We start from the raw sequence: 17,928 nt of genomic DNA on the forward strand, positions 1-17,928 counted from the left end.
ACAATGAAAATAAAACCAAAATGAATTTCTTTTATATTATTATTCAAATATCTTCCATGAGCAAAGATTATGAGCACTATCCATTCCTTCAATCAACAAATTTACTCACAAGGCTTTGGTTAACCTGGGATTTAAATATTTGCTAGAAATAAAGAATTGTATGGGAATTGTTTCATTTTATCAACATAGCAATGAAGCAGCTGGATTTTCTCTTATCTGCAGTCAAATTAGTTCTGCCAACTTCTGATTACCTAGATTGCATGATTTGTGCCAGAGTGCTGTCAGCAGCTACAAAGAAGTTAGACACTGTGTAACAACTGGAGATTTAAAAGCAAAGCAGATGAACAACACAGTACAGACATGACACTGATGATAATTAGTGATAAAGAAAAGAACAAATATGATAATGTTGATAATGATGATGATGATGATGAAGAGGTTAAGTAACCTAATCATTACCTGTATCAATGTGACAGTGTCCAATAGCATGTATCGTATGGCAGGCGTCACCATTTCTTTCACTAAAGAACTTCTCTGATATCTTTATGGCACTATAAAAATATAAATTTTTTTTAAATATACAAGCCATAGATAACCCAAATACCCAAATGCCTCAATTTCCTCTAATTAAACTCTGGTATTTTATACCTTGTCAAATACCTTTCTTTTAATTTCAGGGTTCCCTTCAGTCATGACCTGGAGAGCTATCATTCAAAGTGGATGTCAACAATGTTTTTATGAAACATTAACAGTTGCCTGTAAGTCTCTCCTGTCCTCAGCACCAATGATATCTAAGGGAAAGACAGGTTGATATAGCTTGGGCACAAATGTTATTTCAGGTGTTGTTATCAGAACACAAACAACTGGAACAGATATCACAGGGCATCCTGCCATGACTGTCATACTCACTGTTTCTGATCAGTGAAAGTTCAGTTCTGCTTAGAAGTACTCTGTTAAAAATTTGTGCTTGAAGTGTATCCCTCTAGGGCAGTGGTTCCCAAACTTTCTGGGGTTGCTGCCCCCTTGGTACTCGGACTGCATTCCCCACGTCACACCCCCACCCCACCCCCTCCACTCACCATCATAAACATAGAGGCACTTTCTGCAGCAAATTCAAAACAACTGCATTTCAGAATTAAAACTTAACCTAATTAACCCATTATTTTGTTGCTTTTACATCCATCGTCCCCTTTTGGCCACCCCATTATCGACCTCACTTTTCTTCAAGTGCCCCCTCTTGATCTTTCCACCAGCCCCAGGGTGGTGGTTCTGCCCACTTTGGGAACCACTGCTCAAGGGTGTGAAATCTAGCATGTGAATACAAACAATTTAAAATTACATGTTTAAAATGACTGTGCCTGACCTCTGTCCTAGAAAACAGTTGCCAAAATATCACCTGAGTCTGTTCAAAGAGATTGTCAGATGGAGATGAGTGCACCTATTTTGACCATCTACAGTGCATTGAATAATGTTAAGCAGCCTTGCAAATGAGCCTAGCATTTGACCATGAAGATATGCAGAAAAAAAAGATACTATGTAGATATCAAGAGTAAGATGCTAATATTAATATCAGACAAAAATATGAAATATCACAACATCAATATAAAATCAGTGGTTTCCAACAATTAAAATGGTCAAGCAGATATGGTATAATTTTAGCAATTCATAGGTGTTCAGTTCATGTTCACAACAGGCATTTTACTGAGCAATATACTGCAGTCTATGGCTCAATTCACCAAGCAATTGGCAATAAATACTGTATAATCTAATTTAATACTTGTAGTAGAACTAGCAACTTAACAAATGTTGCTTCATTACGATAATTTAATGTCATGAAACTGGAGTTAAATAATGGATATTGAAAGTTTAGCATTAAGATACATTTGTATTTAACATTTGCAATAGTACCAGTGGATGTTGTAGTTAGAATTATTATTAATTATTTTCACAGGAGAGAAAATAAGTAATAATATCTTGTCATTATTTAATGTCATGCTCTATACTGGTATGACTTGGGCAGTTTGACAGGATCCCATGGGTCTAAGAATTGCATTGTACTCCAGTGTTTGCTTTGGCATGATTTCTACAAGCTGTCTGCTTTATTTGTGACATCAGCACTAGCGATGTTGCCATACAGCTTGCAAGATTACAAACCCTGATGGGGTAGGGCTCAGCTTTGTGCTAGGAGATGAGCAGCTAAGGCATGAAAGAAGTAGTCAAAGGGAGCAGGTTCTTGTTGTAGAGGAAATATATGACCAATTACATTTAGAGGAGAGGGTGAGAATGAACAATTGGGGCTGCAAAAGAAAGTAGAAATAATACAAATAAAGAAAAACAAACTACTTAGAAGGATATCAACTTGAAAAGATACTGAGCTGTAATTTTGTTATCTAATTACAATAATTAGTTCAAGTAGTTTCCCCACACGAGAATAAAAAGGTGTGTGTAGAGTAGAACAAAGCTTTGTATAATATACCTGTTATACACTTCAGGTGTATGTTCTAGGCAAGTGTTAATCATATTATTTGCAGCATAAAGAGCCTGATACCCTCTTTCACTTGTCTCAGGAAAATGCTAAAAGAGAAGAAATTGTGAATGCATATGTGAATATAGCAAATGAGATATAAAGTAAATACAAATACATGCACACACACACATATAGTTTACAAGTATTACACAATGAAGGCAAGGAGACACAAAGAACTACCACACACAGATTTATGTATTGAAATCTATGCATATGATTGAGAGAAATCCATTTTATGTGTATTCACACACACACAGATATGCATGCACAATGGTTTTCTTTCAGTTTCCATCTACCAAATCCACTCACAAGGCTTTGGTTGGTCTGAGGCTATAGTAGAAGATACTTGCCCAAGGTTCCACACAGTGGGACTGAACCTAGAACCATGTGGTTGGGAAGTAAACTTCTTACCACACAGACATGCCTGTACCTGTATAAATACTTGGAAACATTTTCATCAAATATCATCATATCTTCATCAAACCTTAATCTTCACCAGTCCAAACTGTATCAGTTCAGTTCAAATCGGTCCGAAGTAGATCAGACCAAATTGGTTCAAGATAGATCAGTCCAAATTGGTTCAAGGTAACTCAAACCAGTTCAAATCAATAAACTAGTTCAAACTGATCTGATCTGGTTCAAACCAGTCTCATCCAGATCAAATAAGTTTAAACTAGTCCAAGATCAGACTAGTTCCATTATTCAAACATTTTCATCAAACCAGTCCAAACTGGTTCAAATTGATCCAAACCAGATCAAACACTTTGACTGGATTGGATAAAACTGGATCAGGTTGGTCAAAATTGGTTCAAACAAGTTCATAAAATATTTTGACCAAACCAATTAAAACCAGTCAGAACTGGATCAAACTGGTCAAAACCTGAACAGACTGGTTGAAACCAGTATGAACTGCTCACATCAAATGATTGAAACTGGTTCAAATATCTTCATCAAACATGTCCACAAAACTGGTGACAATTGGTCAAAAGTACTTCAAACTGGTTGAAACATAGAAGTTGAAACTGGATCAGACCAGGCAAAACCAATTCAAACCAGATTAAACATCTTCAAAAATTTTAACCAGTCCAATAAGGATCAAAACCAGTCCACATCCTGGTCAAAACTGGATCAGACTGGTCCAAACTGGATCAGATCAGTCCAAACTAGATCAAACATCTTCATCAAACATTTTGACCAGACTGGTTGAAATTGGTACAACCCACTGCACACTGGTTCAAACCAGTTCAATCTGGATCAAACTTCTTCAAGCATTTTGACAGAACTGGCCAAACTGGTTCAAACCAGTCAAAACCTGTTCAAACTGGTCAAAACCTGATCAAACATCTTCAAACTAGACTGGCCAAAACTGGGTAAGACAGGTTCAAACCAGTTTAACCTGCTTCAAATAGAATCAAGCATCTTCATTGAACATTATTGGTCAAAACCCAATTAAACATCTTCATCAAATAGTTCAACCAAACTGATTGAAACTGGATCTGACCAGTGAAAACAGTTAAATCAGATCAAATATTTCAAGAAGACTATTTGAAACCAGTACAAACCAGCCCAAACTGGTGCAAACTGGATCAAATATTTTCATCAAATCAGTCCAAACTGGTTCACACTGGTCAAAAACAAATCATTTTGATCAGACTAGTCAAAATTGGATCAAACTGGCTGAAAGCAGTTCAAACTAGATGAAACCAGTCTAAACAGGATTAAACGTTTTCATCAGCTGGTTGAAACTAGTTCAAACTGGATCAAACATCGTCAAGCATTTTGACCAAACTTACCAAAACGGAATTAGTCCAGTTGAAACTGGTTGAAACTGCATCAAACATGTTCATCAAAAATTTCAACCAGAGTGGTTGAAACTACCAGATCAAATAGTTCAACAGACCAGTCGAAAATGGAACAACCCAGTGCAAACCAGATCAAACATCTTTAACAAACATTTCGATCAGACTGGTTGAAACCAGATCAGACATGTTGAAACTGGTTCAAACCAGATCAAGCATCTTCAAACATTTTGACAAGACTGGTCAAAATCAGTTCAAACATGTCCAAACTGGATTAAACATCCGACCAGACAGGTTGAAACCAGATCAAACTGATTGACAGTGATCTAAGCATCTTCATGAAGCATTTCAACCAGACTGGATTGAACATCTTCATCAAACATTTTGACCAGATTGGTAGAAACTAGATCAGACCAGTTGAAACCAGATCAAACATTCCTGAACCTGAACTAAGAGAGTGCCCGTCTGATGGTGGGAATGTAGCATGCTCCTTGTGTGTCTGTCATCGAAGCCAGCAGCTGGGAGAAGCAGCGGCAATGTAAGTGAGCTTGGAGACATTGCCAGTAGATCTGGGAAGAGTTGTTTGTTCTTTATAAAGGACCGTGTCCGTGGAATTGGCTCATCCAGAGATATGAATTTAGTGCCTGTAGAGTGCCATGTCTTGAGTGGTGTCTGGTGCACTCTTGGCAGCCATGGAAAATCCAGGTCTGGAACGATTTGCTGCTCTTGAGTAGATCCATACCCACTATCCGCAACCTCTGATAGTCCAAAGAAAATACAGCCTTCTTATCCCTAAGACATAGTTCTCCAGTCACTTTGATGAATATATATAAAGTCTAAAGAGCTATGTTGCAAAGATCTGCTCAGAAGAAACTTAATAGCATAAAACTTACCTTTGCCATTCCATAGAGAATGTCAAAATCCCGAAGAAGATGGTATACAAGTTGGTTACGAGTGGCAATTTCCACTTTACTTAAAGTAAATTTACGATTTTCATCAGGAGGACTAATCATACCATTTCCAACACCAAAAAGAGTGTTGCATGCCATCTCTATATACAAGACATATCTGAGGATTAAAGAAAGATATTATAAGGAAGTCGATTGGGTAAATATATACTGAGCATTTATGACTAGAGGCAGTGATATATTACTATTTATATGCTGAGAAAACAGTCTCATTAGTGAGTCAGACAAAATGCTCAATGGTAATTCTTTTGATTCTTTACATTCTGAGATCAAATCCTGCCAAAGCTGATTTTACTTTTCCATTCTTTCTACCTTGATAAAAGAAGGTACCAACCAAGTAGTGGGGTCAATGTAATAGACTTGCTACTGTAGTGGTGATTTGAAACCAAACTACTAGGTAAGTGGTTATGCATCACGATCAGACCACAATAGTTTCACATGATTGATCTATTTAAGCAATCAATCAGCATCAAGCCATTACATGATTCAATCTTCCAGAATCTTCTCCTTGTGTTTCATACAATAAAAAGGCTCCTTTTGATGGTAATTGCAGAATGTTGAGCCAACCCCACATTGAGTCTCTGATTCTTGCCACAGTCAGACAGTTAAGACAGATGGCCAATAGTCAACAGTAATCTTTGTTGCCATGAACATAGCACAATTGTTTCCTGTTATGATCATATTATCAGCAAGCGTATCATAAGCTCCAAGCAGTATGGCTCTTCCAGTATGTAATTATTTCTGTTGTCATTTGCAAAAGACTAACACAGTTAAAACTCTATGTACAATGATAAAATTTTCTATTAATTGTTCATGGGTGTTGTCAGTTACTTCTTCATGCAGCCTGAGAAATACATTTTCATTCAACAACTCAACCAGTCAACTTGAAACACTACCTTCTCCTAAAATTGCTTGCCTTGTACTTAAATTAGAAACCATGGTTATTATTATTATTATTATTATTATTATTATTATCATTATTATGATTATTATTATCATTATTATTATTGAAGGCAGCGAGCTGGTAGAATCATTAGCACAGTGGACGAAATGCATAGCAGTATTTGCCTATTGCTATATACTGAGTTCAAATTCCGCCAAAGTCAACTTTGCCTTTCATCCTTTCAGGGGTTGTTAAAACAAGTGCCAGTTAAACACTGGGACCAAATCAACTTACCCGCTTCCTTAAAATTATTGGCCTGGTACGAAAATTTGAAATGTTTATTATTATTAAGGCAGGAATCTGGTAGAATTGCTAGTGAATCAGACAAAACACTTAATGACATTTCTTCTGGCTTTTTACATTCTGAGTTCAAATTCCACCAAGGTTAACTTTATCATTATCATTTCTGGGTTGATAATATAAAATACCAGTCAAGCACTGGGATCAATATAATTAACTAGCCCCCTTCCATTAAAAATTACTGGCCATGTGCCTGAATTACAACTACTGCTACAAGATTGGAGAGCAAAATTAGTAGAGTAAAAAACCAAATATGTTATGGTATTTAGTTTCATATCTTTGCATTTTGAATTCAAATCTTTCTGGGGCTGACTTTGCTTTGCATCCCTCAGAGTTAATAAAATAAAATACTTGTTATATGCTGAAAATTCTGACTCGGGGAAAATGATCTGAAAATAAGGTATATTGACTTCATCCAATTATCCTTATCTTCTAATGTATGAGTGCAAAAGAAACTGGTTATGACCACCACACCTTTGCTTCAGATAACCAACAAATGAGAGAGAGAGAGAGAGCAGTGCGAGTTCTTTCAAGCTTTGGGAGATGTTGACTTTAAATTGGTCTTCTATTTGTGAAAAGTGGAAAGAATAAATCTTACTCAAGGTTGTCTTTTGTAGCCTTGTCAGTGAGTAAATACTCCATCCGGTTGTGTAATCCACTGAGACCCTACCAAATAAGACATTTGTCAGATTAAACATCATTATAACTGCATATAATATTTACAAATTTGAAGTTATAAGTTTCATGTTAAATTTTCTTAAAATGATTTATAATTTCTCTATGGAGCTAGAGTAATGTCGTTATAAGAACAAAGTTCATCATCATCCTCATCAAAGTTTTAATGTTTACTTTTCCATGCTTACATGGATCAGACAAGAGTACATTAACATAGAGAGCAAACTCTGATCTATTTCCAAATGAGGTAATAATCTCCCGGTCTGTCAAACAACAAACAGCCAGGATATGTTTACATGGAAAGCTGAAAATATATGATGCATTTTATTTTCGTTTTGTTTATAAAGACTTATATAGCCTTTTGTTTTGTTTATAAAGACTTATATAGCCTTTTGTTTTGTTTATAAAAACTGCGTAACATGTCAAGAAGCCTAGACACGCTTCTGCAGTGGACTGTAAACAAAGAACACTGCTTGTATGAACAGTGAGACCTTTGATTACAACCAGCAAATGTGTGACGATGAAGGGAGATACATACACACACAGGCATACACATGTGTATGTGTGTGTATGACAGCTTCTTTCAGTTTCCATCAACTGAATCCACATACAAACCTTTAGTTGTCCCAGGGTTATAGTAGAAGACATTTACTCAAGATGTCACATAGTGACTAAAGCTGAAATCAGGTTGTTAGGAAGCAAACTTCTTAACTATACATCCTGTATTTTTCAATGTAGAAGACTATAACCTACAAACCTCTCAACTATACAACTGAAAACAATATATGACATTAGAAGTTAGGTTAATAATTACCTGTATTGGCTGCCCATTGTGCCAGACCATGGCTTCAGATTCTGATTTCCATAACAAGTAGACTGCTTCATTAATATAAGAATCGGGAATGACAACAGTTAGACGAAACCAATGAGTGGACCAGCTGAAAAGGTGCAGAGAGAGTGGCATGACATTAGAGATTGATTTTTGGATGTGAGGAAGAGTCAAGTTGGTGTAAGCTGGTATTAAGAGAGAGAGAGACGTTAAATACTGACGTTACTTTAAAATACTAATAGTTCAACAGTTGTAAAACTGTTGTACTCTGATTAATGTGTCATATCTCATCAATAAAAACAACTGAGTAAAAAAGTTTGAGCAATTTTCTCAAATGATATATAAAAATGGAGTGCTTGGTAAAGCTTTAAATAAGACCCAGACATAAGTGCTCTTGATAAGTGTACACAATTAGCGGGAATATTATGCGATAAAAATGTTGATAATCACAAAACTATTTTAGGTTTAAAGTATGTGTTATTCCTTTTTAAGATAGCAGTGTGTGATTTGAGGGAGATTTACCTGCTATATCTAACAGGTTGAGTTACTGTATGGTGACTCCTTTACTGATTTGAGAGTAGGTTGGTAATTCTTTAGTTTAAGGTGAATCAGTGATTAGCATAAGATGAACAACTGTTCCTGGTTCTGGTAAAAGAAACCCTGCTTCTGTAAAGCCATCTTAATTTTGTAATTTTTCCTTTTCCCAAGTAAGGTATTTTCATTCCATTGGTCTTTATATATTGAAGCAGCTGAAATTATGACACTTTTGTTTACTCCTCAAGCACTGCTGATTAGAACACTCAAAAATGACATTTACATGGCTAAGTGGATATGGAACTCACTTTGCCAGAACACAGAATAGTACGTTATTTACCTTGAGAGTACCTTTCATATGGATTCAAGGTGCATAAAAATACTCATATTTATATCACTGACAGATGAGAACTCTCTGCTACAACCACCATGTGATTCTGCCCTGCTTGGGATCCTCACTTTCAGATGTCTGGTGGCAACATAGCAGCTGAATCTCCTGTCAATGATATATAGAATTTCAGTGTCTATTCATGCACTGATGTCACAAATAGCCAGTGGGTTTATCATCTGTCAATGGTATAAATTACGAGTACTTTTATGGACCACAAGTCCATATAAGAGGCCCTCTAAAGGTAAATAATACAGTATGCTGAGTTTTAATGCAAAATCCATGTTAAGTTGGAGATGAAGATTGCAATTTGGTATAAATACTGTTTCTGTTGCTATTAACCACATTGTTAGTATTTGGTCTCATTGCATAACACCTCTGCTTTCTTCTGTAGCCTTGACCTATGTCTTGAATAAAATTAGTAGATGGGAACTGTATAAAAGTCCACCTTGTATCAGTGTGAGTGAGAATGCGTGTATGTGTGTGGGAATGCTTACATTCTTCCACAGGAAGAAACTAAAGCTAAGTTTGGTAATGATGTTTGTTCTCAGTGAAATTGTCCTCATGCTCTGAGCTTTCAAAGAGAAGTGGAATAAAAAATATTCTGAAAAGTAATTAGGGTTAGGGATTGTATCCTTTTCAGAATGTCAGTCTGCTGGAATACTGCCACACCCTCTAGTTTATCCTGAAGACATTGATTTACAGATATTCAAGGTGAACATCAACTGCATTAATCTCATTACTTTTGAAGGGCATGCATCAAAGTTCATGAGTACAGTTTCTTCTTTTAAAGTGAGCCATAAAGAAAGCAAAAAACAAAAAAAAAGTTGTAGAGATATCTATCTGTTCAGGAAATATATGCCTACTTTGTTTTGAAAGTGTTGAAATTATGTAAAAAAAGAGGTCTGTATGCAAAGTGTAGAAGAATGATACTGATACAAGAGACAACAGTGAGTAAGTTGTTGATATACAGAAAAAGGAAGTTATAATTGTTGTGAGTGAAGATAATGTAAATGTAAGGGATCACAGTGGTGGTGGAGGTAATGATAATGATATTACTGACCACTGTGATAAAGTGAACTAACAGAAGAAGGTAACAGATTTTTCAAATAATAATTTCATAACTCACATTGGTCCAAAGCTTTGACCTACTTTGACTGGTTTATAGTCAGCAGCCATGGCAACATTCACAGGAATTCGTCCAGGGGCTGCAAAGTGTGCTAGATCATCCACAGATGTTGTTTTAGGGTAGAGCCTACAAAATATTTCAATTGTGAAATATAAAGTTAAGGAAGCACAGATCACTGGTTTACTCAGATTTCATTGTCTTTAAGTATATGAAAGATAAAACTTTCCCTGATCTAGGGATCTCATTAAATGAAAAAAAAAACTAGTTTTGTGTCCAAACTCATCAACACTCCAGCACTCTTAAGCATACTATCTCTCATGGCAAATGTGTCATCTCAACTCATTTGAAACAGTTAAATAAATGACATGGAAATTAACCTCTTACAATGTCTTTTTACATTCCTCATATTTTATCCATAACTCTAAATCCCTTAAATGATTTGTTATTAGCTATGCTGCTGTAGTAATAGAAAAACACATGACCTATAACATTTGGAGGAAGTCATCCAACACAATTAACTGTGAAGTTTTTGCATATCACTGCAAAGCTCTTTGTACATCACAGTCAACTTTCCTGCTTCTTGGCCCCTTAACAAGGTCTGTTAACTCAAAGAGAAGGACTTCTTCATCCTACTTTTCTTCAAATGGATGGCTCAGTTAGCACAACTCCAGCTGAAAAAGCTTCAACATCTATTGCTTTGCCTCTAACAGTCATCCACTAGTATGGCTTCATAAACTCAGGTCTACTAGAAATTTGGTCTTATATTTCACCCTTGGGCTTCATATGTCACTCAACTTCTAGATTGAAAACTTTCTGACAGACTTCATCATTGCAACATTTGCTGTTCAGGTAATCTCCAATCCCCACTCCATCAATTTGGGAGTATTACAAAGTTCAGAACGTCTTCCACATGCTTCCATTAGTAAATTTATTACCTATTTCTTGCCCATGCTAACAATCCATTCTCCTATGCAGATGTTACTATTCTTCATTATTTGTTAACCTTCTGTAGACAAATGTCCTCCACACACAATATAAACTACACATGTTAGACCTGAACAACTTCGTGAACTGAGATCATGTTAGGCTTCATAATCTTTGATATATCTCATAGCAACTCTACATTTATAACATAGTCAAAATTTACCACAAAGACTAAGACTACACTTTATACAGTGTGGTGCTGTTGGATTTTAGTACAATAAGAGAAGAAATAAATAATTCTGTAGAGTTTAAGTTCAAACAGAATTTAAGATAACCATACCTTCCATATAGGTTGACATCAGTGAAGTAAATAGGTGAAATAAATTTTTCTATTCTTTCAAATGTCGTCCTTTTATGTTTTATTACGTGGTGCTCCATTGTAGGTCAAAGCTGAAGAAGAAAAGTTGCAGACAGGCTTAAGTTATATAAAATGGTGAATGAGTGAACTTATATTTATTTTATTGAAAAGTATACTGTTACAAAGTTGAGACTGGAATGAACTGGAAAATGCAAGATGATTGGGAAAATATATTACATATACAAGAAGATCTCTATTAACTTAAAGAGAAGGATTTCTCCATTCTACTCCTCTTCAAATTTATGGCTCAGTCTACCGTTTTGCCTCCACTTTACTATTATACTTGTGGGTGACTTAGAAGCAAATCAGTGACTGTTAATTAAAAAAAAAAAAAAATCAAGAATTGGTATTGGATGGTAGCCATGACAATGGTTGACTTGGGTTTAGATCTAAAGCAGAGATCAGCTAACTTCTCATATCAGACCTCTTCATGGAACCATAAGTTATTGATGCCCATCATGTAAATTTCTAAAATAAAATTTAAAAGTATAGATGAAAAAAAAATTAATTTAAAAACAATAATTCCTTCCTTCTTCTGAGTCATTACTACTTTTTATTAGCAAAACTTCAATCATTGCACCAATATTTGGCTGGAAATTAATGAGTTTTAGCCTTAAATTACCCCACTCTTCCAAATTCAGTTTGCTAATTATTCAACATCCTTATTACATAAAATTGTTTCAAGTGTTTATTGACCCCTTGGATAGCCACAAATACCCCCAAGGGTCACTAGTGACTACTTTGCTGACAATTTCAGAATTGGCTGAAGTGAGATAGATGTTCATGATGCAGGATGAGAGAAGGTCAAACAGTGATTGCTTGGAGGAGTTTGGAGTGGTAGATTCAGCAGATGAACAATAGCAGAGTGTGGAAAGAATAATTTGAGCCAGTGTAACAAGAAGTCTTTGTTGTTGATATCCTGATGAATAAAGGAAAGAATGGAGTTTACACAGGTACAGACATCACATTCCAGAGTGAAGTTTAGACAACAGGAGTGAGAGATTTGTGACATAAAAGCTGTGCTTCATGTCTCAGTAGACGATGTGTGGAATTTAACTTAGGTTGGAGTCTATGAATGTTCAAGAAAAGTGAATTAAGTAGTATTTTGTTTCATGATGTTTGGTTTAGTCTGATTGAAGTTGGGGAAAAGGAGACTGTGATACTAACTACTACTTTGATCCCTATAAATAACCCAGCTGGATGTAATTTAGGTGAACTTCTCAAAATCTTGTGTTTGTTAAGGAACTGGAAGATACCAGATGCTTATATCCTCTCCTAGACATTTGCTCCAAATATTTGCAACTGAAGAGAATAAATTCAACTAAAGAAAAATGAAACAAGAGATAGCATTAAATGGTGCAAGGGTATGTGGTATTTTATCAGGTCACTAGCAATAGGTCAAAGCTTGTCATATCAAATTTTCAGGAAGTGAAGTGGTATGATAGTGTTGCCATTGTTCCATATATATGGCTTTTATTATTGCATACACATTACATTCTTCAATATTTTACTTGGGAATTCTGCAACATTTCAATTGAAAGATAAAATAAATTGATAAAATGACTGATAATCTTAAGACTTTATCACTAATATTCACACATTACGATTCAAAAAGAGGTTAGCTGCAGACAAGAGGAAGAAATATATGTATTTTATCAGGTACACTGCAATGACTATTTCAGTCCTGACCCAATAATACAAAATCAAAATAACACATGCACAACATGCTGAAAGAGACTAACACAATCAAAACAGTAATGTTGTTAGTCTAAGTTGTTTTCTGAAATGCTGTTTTTTTTATTTATAAAGTACAATGACAAGTAATAATACAATAATGCTAAGAATAGAGAACTCACATTTAGGTACTGAAAGTAGATGGCATCTGAAGAAGTTTTTGACTTGAATTCTTATGAGATTAATAAAATAAATTTTTGGAATACACTATAATAAATTCAACTAAATCTACCATTCTGTATAAAATGTATAGCCTTATACTGGCATGGTTATTAGAACAGAGTTGCTTTTTAGTCCTATATTAATTCTGATTAAAAACTTTTATCAAAAGTGATTTGCAATTTTTGAAGAGTATCTGGAATTTTTAGATTAATTATCCAAATGTATTGTTTTTTTTACTTGCAGTCTGAAGGGGCAGTACACAATGACTTTGCAGATTCTTCTAAGCCAGTGAGATTAGTGCTATTAATATTCCCCTTGAACCTTTGTAAATAAACACTTGCAAGAAAGACACGAGCAAAGAAGGAATTCCGGAGGAGAAAAGCTCTAGGTTAAAAGAGCTGGATGTCAGGATGTCATAATTAATGCATAGCTTGGGTAGGGGTGGAAACAAACAGGAGTGATAAGAGGAGGAAAGGCGAGTGGCACAAGAATGCCAGACTAGAGGTCTGGCATTAGAGGAGCAACTGCCCCATTGGATATACCACAGAAAAGTCTGAGAAAGAAGACGGTGTGATTCTGGGTATGAGGTGAGAGCATGTCTATGACTGACTTTAGGCAAATCAGTTGGAAGGCCCATTTCTAGATGCAGTCAAGAACGTTTGTGTGTACAGCAGCTGCACTATCCTAGATGGAAGAGCAATACTTCTATCATCTATCTTTCTCTTTACACGATGAGGGTAGAGATTCTTTGTTGGTTAGGAAAAACAAGAGTTATTTAATTTGGCAATGGAAGAAGGAGCTAAATGATTTCTTATCAGTTAGATTTTATTTTTCTGTTTAAGTAATAACCTAAGTTACTTAATAAGTTAAACAAAACAAAAATAATGTAACAATTATGTCTAGTAGCAAAATCACATTATTGTTGGTGATACAGCATTCTGTTGCAGCTATATGACATGTTTGTGACTAAGTGATGTGTGATGACGATTCACTCCTGAACTGAAATAGGATCCCAGCATCTGTATCATAGATGGTTATTTGGACCACTCCTAACAAAAGCCAGAGCTTCCTTCGACCACTACATAAAAAGTATTAAGACAAAAATGTTATTTAGATATACTTTCATTTTAGTTGTTTACACTATTTTATGCTTGTTAATACTCTTATACATTCAAAGTTCACAAATTTCCTTATTTAAATTATGAATCATATTCCTTTCGATAATATCAATATGATTACAAAACTTCTTTGTAGACGATATTTTCGGTTTGGTCAACACTAATTTTCAAATTACTGGAGTCTGTTGCTCTACTCATTGCGATGTATAACTGGCCGTGTGTAAACATCGGAGTGGGTAAAAATACACCTACATGATCTAAAGTCTGGCCCTGTGCCTTGTTTTGCTGTGAATGCATGAGCGGAATCTTTAGGGCTGCAAAAAATCAAACTAAGACTTACCTCTCACTGTTCTATGCAAATAATGTCTGGATGTTTTGGTACCCTGCATTATTTTGATTGACAAAACTGAGATGTGAACAACAGCCGCTTCGATTATCCATTTCGAATCCTGCTTGAGACCGACACATTTCAATAACCACTAAATAATCACACACACTTTTTCCATTTTATTTTCGCTAGGAACCCTCCTCGCGACCCCCTTCGTATCTGCCGTGGGGCCACGAGCTATACGATGAAAATCAAGTGTTACTCATGGTCAGTGAATATTTAATGGGATCTTTTCCTTTTGAACGGCAGTTTTCAACACAATTTCTAGTTAACTAAACACTTTTAAACTTCGTATACTGGTAGAATGTGTCAAAATAAAACATTTTTTTTTCTCTTGGCTTTCTTGAGAAAATTGTAATTTGTAAGTTTAACATAGTTTAATTATTCGAATTTTAACCAATCCTATGGCCTCTATTGAGCTAAAATCATTTGCTGCGTCTAAAACTGAGACAACATCCTGTCACTAACCCTAAATTTTGGCCTTACATTTTTTTTTTCTTAATTGTTACGCGTGTGTCTAAAAGTATTCGTTTTGTTTTTGTGTGAGTTTCTGCTTTCGTTTTTTTTTTCTTAATTGTTAAATTAAAATTATTTTCCATTGCTTTGGGTTTTTTTTTTTTTTTCTGAATTGTTATCCTTAAATTAATAAATGCGAAGGTGGTTTATCAATTCAAAAACCAGTATCCATGAAATAATCATACTTTCTGATTTTTTAATGCTAAAAACTTTCCCGACGACAGTCTTTGGGTAATCTTTCAGTATAAATTAAAATTAATGGGGAAATCATTAGGTTGTCATATCTAAATAACGGTATGCACACTCACAAAGTGATTGTACATTAGGAGAACTTTGTAGATCCGACAAATAACGACGTCTATACGCAAAATGTGGAGAATATATGGATGCAGGTAAAAAGAAAATTACGACGTCAATTTGGAATGTTAGACCATTTATTGGTTTCATATTTACACGAGTTTATATGGAGGAATTCTGTAACAATGAAAAAAACTTTAGTTCACTTTTTGGTGGCTATAGCCAATGTCTACGTTGTTCAACAGTAAGTTGGCTTATTTAACCCCCCTTGTTATTGCCCCCTTTAATTTTTATTTACTTTTTTTAAACATCATATACTGAAAGTTTACCCGTCTTTGTAATCCCGAAAAGTATCGTAACCATTGGTCCTACCGTCTGGCTGTGAAGAGGGGACAGACAAACAGACATAACGCCCATTATAGTAAGATAGCAAATCTGCCCGTCTACGTTGGGAAATAACGAGATAGTATCGCAAATCTAAGCCCTTTAAATTCACGACCTATTCGGGTGGAGGGGATCCAGAATGAATTCTCGTCGCTGGAATTTTAACAAAAAAAATCAAAGGTGATTTATTAATGCAAAACTCAGTATCCAGTAAATAGTCATACCTTTTCTCATTTTGTCAAATTGAATAGATCCCATTTTTTTTTTTCGCTAAAAACCTTCCTACCTCCTTCGTAATCCCGAAAAAACACCGTGACTAATGATCCAGCCGTTTCACCGTGAAGAAGGAACAAACAGACGGACATAACGCCCATTATGGTAAGATTTAGTAATTATTATTTAATTGTAAACTTTAAAGCTAACTGTAATAATGGGCGTTTTTCATTTTTGCAGGATGTCTCCCTCTGTTCGTGATAACCGGTGGACGTATAAAATACGAGAAAGTACACATAAAACCGGTGTGCAATTAAACAAAACTAATTGATGACGAAAACCAACTCAAGATTAAGATAACCGCAAATTATTTCAAGTTAATTACGTGGTTTATTACACCTTACAGAAAGGCATGATTACAATATTTCACTTCAGTAAAACTTCAACCAGACATCAATGCAACACGCAGAGTATGACAAAACAAAAATAAAACTCCTACGTGGATTGTTTATATAGATGCAAATGTAAATATATACGACATTTCAATAGCGAAAATAAACAAATATGCAAATTAAAAATAGCTACGTACCAGAATATGGCTGGTAACATACGACCTGTAGTAAAGCGCAAGATATATCAACGAATATAGACTGATGTTTATTTAGTTCAATAATAAAGATGCACAAGGTGCTCGGTGCATTATTTATACCAAGTGTGATAACTCTTACTATCGAGAACCCAAGGTAGGTAACTCTTGCATTCTTGTAACCAAGAGAGATAACTTTCTTGGCTCCACGTCACCGAGGGCATCTCTACGAGAAAAAGAGGTCCTCACCGAAAATAAACTTTTCGGTAAAAGCAATGTTTTTACCTTGGATATCAAGAAAGCCTTTCACCGTATCTGGCATGGAAATTTCCTATCAAACTTCTCGCCCAAGAGTTACCACCACCTCTTATCTCTTGCCTTTCAGATCGCAAAATCATGACACAGCCTCTTCCTTCAGACTCAACATTAAAAAAAAGTAAATAAATAAGAAAAAGATAGCTATTCTAAAACCCTCAATATTCCACTTTTTCACCAACTTCTGTGGGGAAAACCTGCACATAGTCATCACGATTTTCCATCCAAACCATTAACCGGTAGCAACTCGCATTAAATGTGGAAAGCACTAATGTCAGTTCTCAGTAGTCCTAGACTAGAAAGACATAAAAATATATAAACAGATTTCTTTAATTCTCTGACAACCTCATAACGAATCGGTATTGTATTATTGACTATGAGGTTATTTTAAGTTACTGCAGATATATATATATATGTGTCTTCATTAAACAATCGTTTTGATGAAAAACTGGCGAAATATTAATTTTATTGGAATATAATATGTATGTATATGATACATATATAATACAAATCCACGTTAAAAATACAAACTTAAAATCTGGAAAAAAGTGGGAAAAGAGGAAAAAAAAACCATTTATTCAACACCAAGTGCCTCAACTGGCTGCTCATCACAAGCTTCAACAGAACCTACTGAAGCAAGTCAACATGCTTGCAGCGTTACCTTGGGCGATTGCACGGCTAACACATTGGAACAGCCAGGGTACCCTCACAGGCTTCATCTGACATCTCGGTAGGGCAAACCTTCAACAATGACAAGAATTTTGCTGTTAGCAGCCTAGTG

The 17,928-nt window shown here is 35.3% G+C and overlaps 1 protein-coding gene across 3 annotated transcripts in view; it reads right to left on the reverse strand.

Moving 5' to 3' along the window:
* Positions 1-16,963, reverse strand: part of LOC115228653 (alpha-mannosidase 2C1) — a 79,399-nt gene extending 62,436 nt beyond the window's left edge. The window contains exons 1-9 of one of the 3 annotated variants that reach the window (XM_036500422.1): positions 16,836-16,931; positions 12,057-12,353; positions 11,357-11,466; positions 10,093-10,218; positions 8,027-8,150; positions 7,136-7,203; positions 5,220-5,394; positions 2,477-2,574; positions 460-551 (exon numbers count right to left, since the gene is read on the reverse strand). In XM_036500422.1, the coding sequence (XP_036356315.1) occupies positions 460-551; positions 2,477-2,574; positions 5,220-5,394; positions 7,136-7,203; positions 8,027-8,150; positions 10,093-10,218; positions 11,357-11,454 (781 nt within the window). In that variant the 5' untranslated portion in view covers positions 11,455-11,466; positions 12,057-12,353; positions 16,836-16,931. Of the gene's footprint in view, positions 1-459; positions 552-2,476; positions 2,575-5,219; positions 5,395-7,135; positions 7,204-8,026; positions 8,151-10,092; positions 10,219-11,356; positions 11,467-12,056; positions 12,354-16,835 lie in introns of those variants that run through there. The other 2 variants (XM_029799199.2, XM_036500423.1) reach the window with 2 other exon arrangements.
* Between the last annotated feature and the right edge of the window lie 965 nt (positions 16,964-17,928).

Source organism: Octopus sinensis, linkage group LG2 (assembly GCF_006345805.1).
Source record: "Octopus sinensis linkage group LG2, ASM634580v1, whole genome shotgun sequence".
NCBI lineage: Eukaryota > Metazoa > Mollusca > Cephalopoda > Octopoda > Octopodidae > Octopus > Octopus sinensis.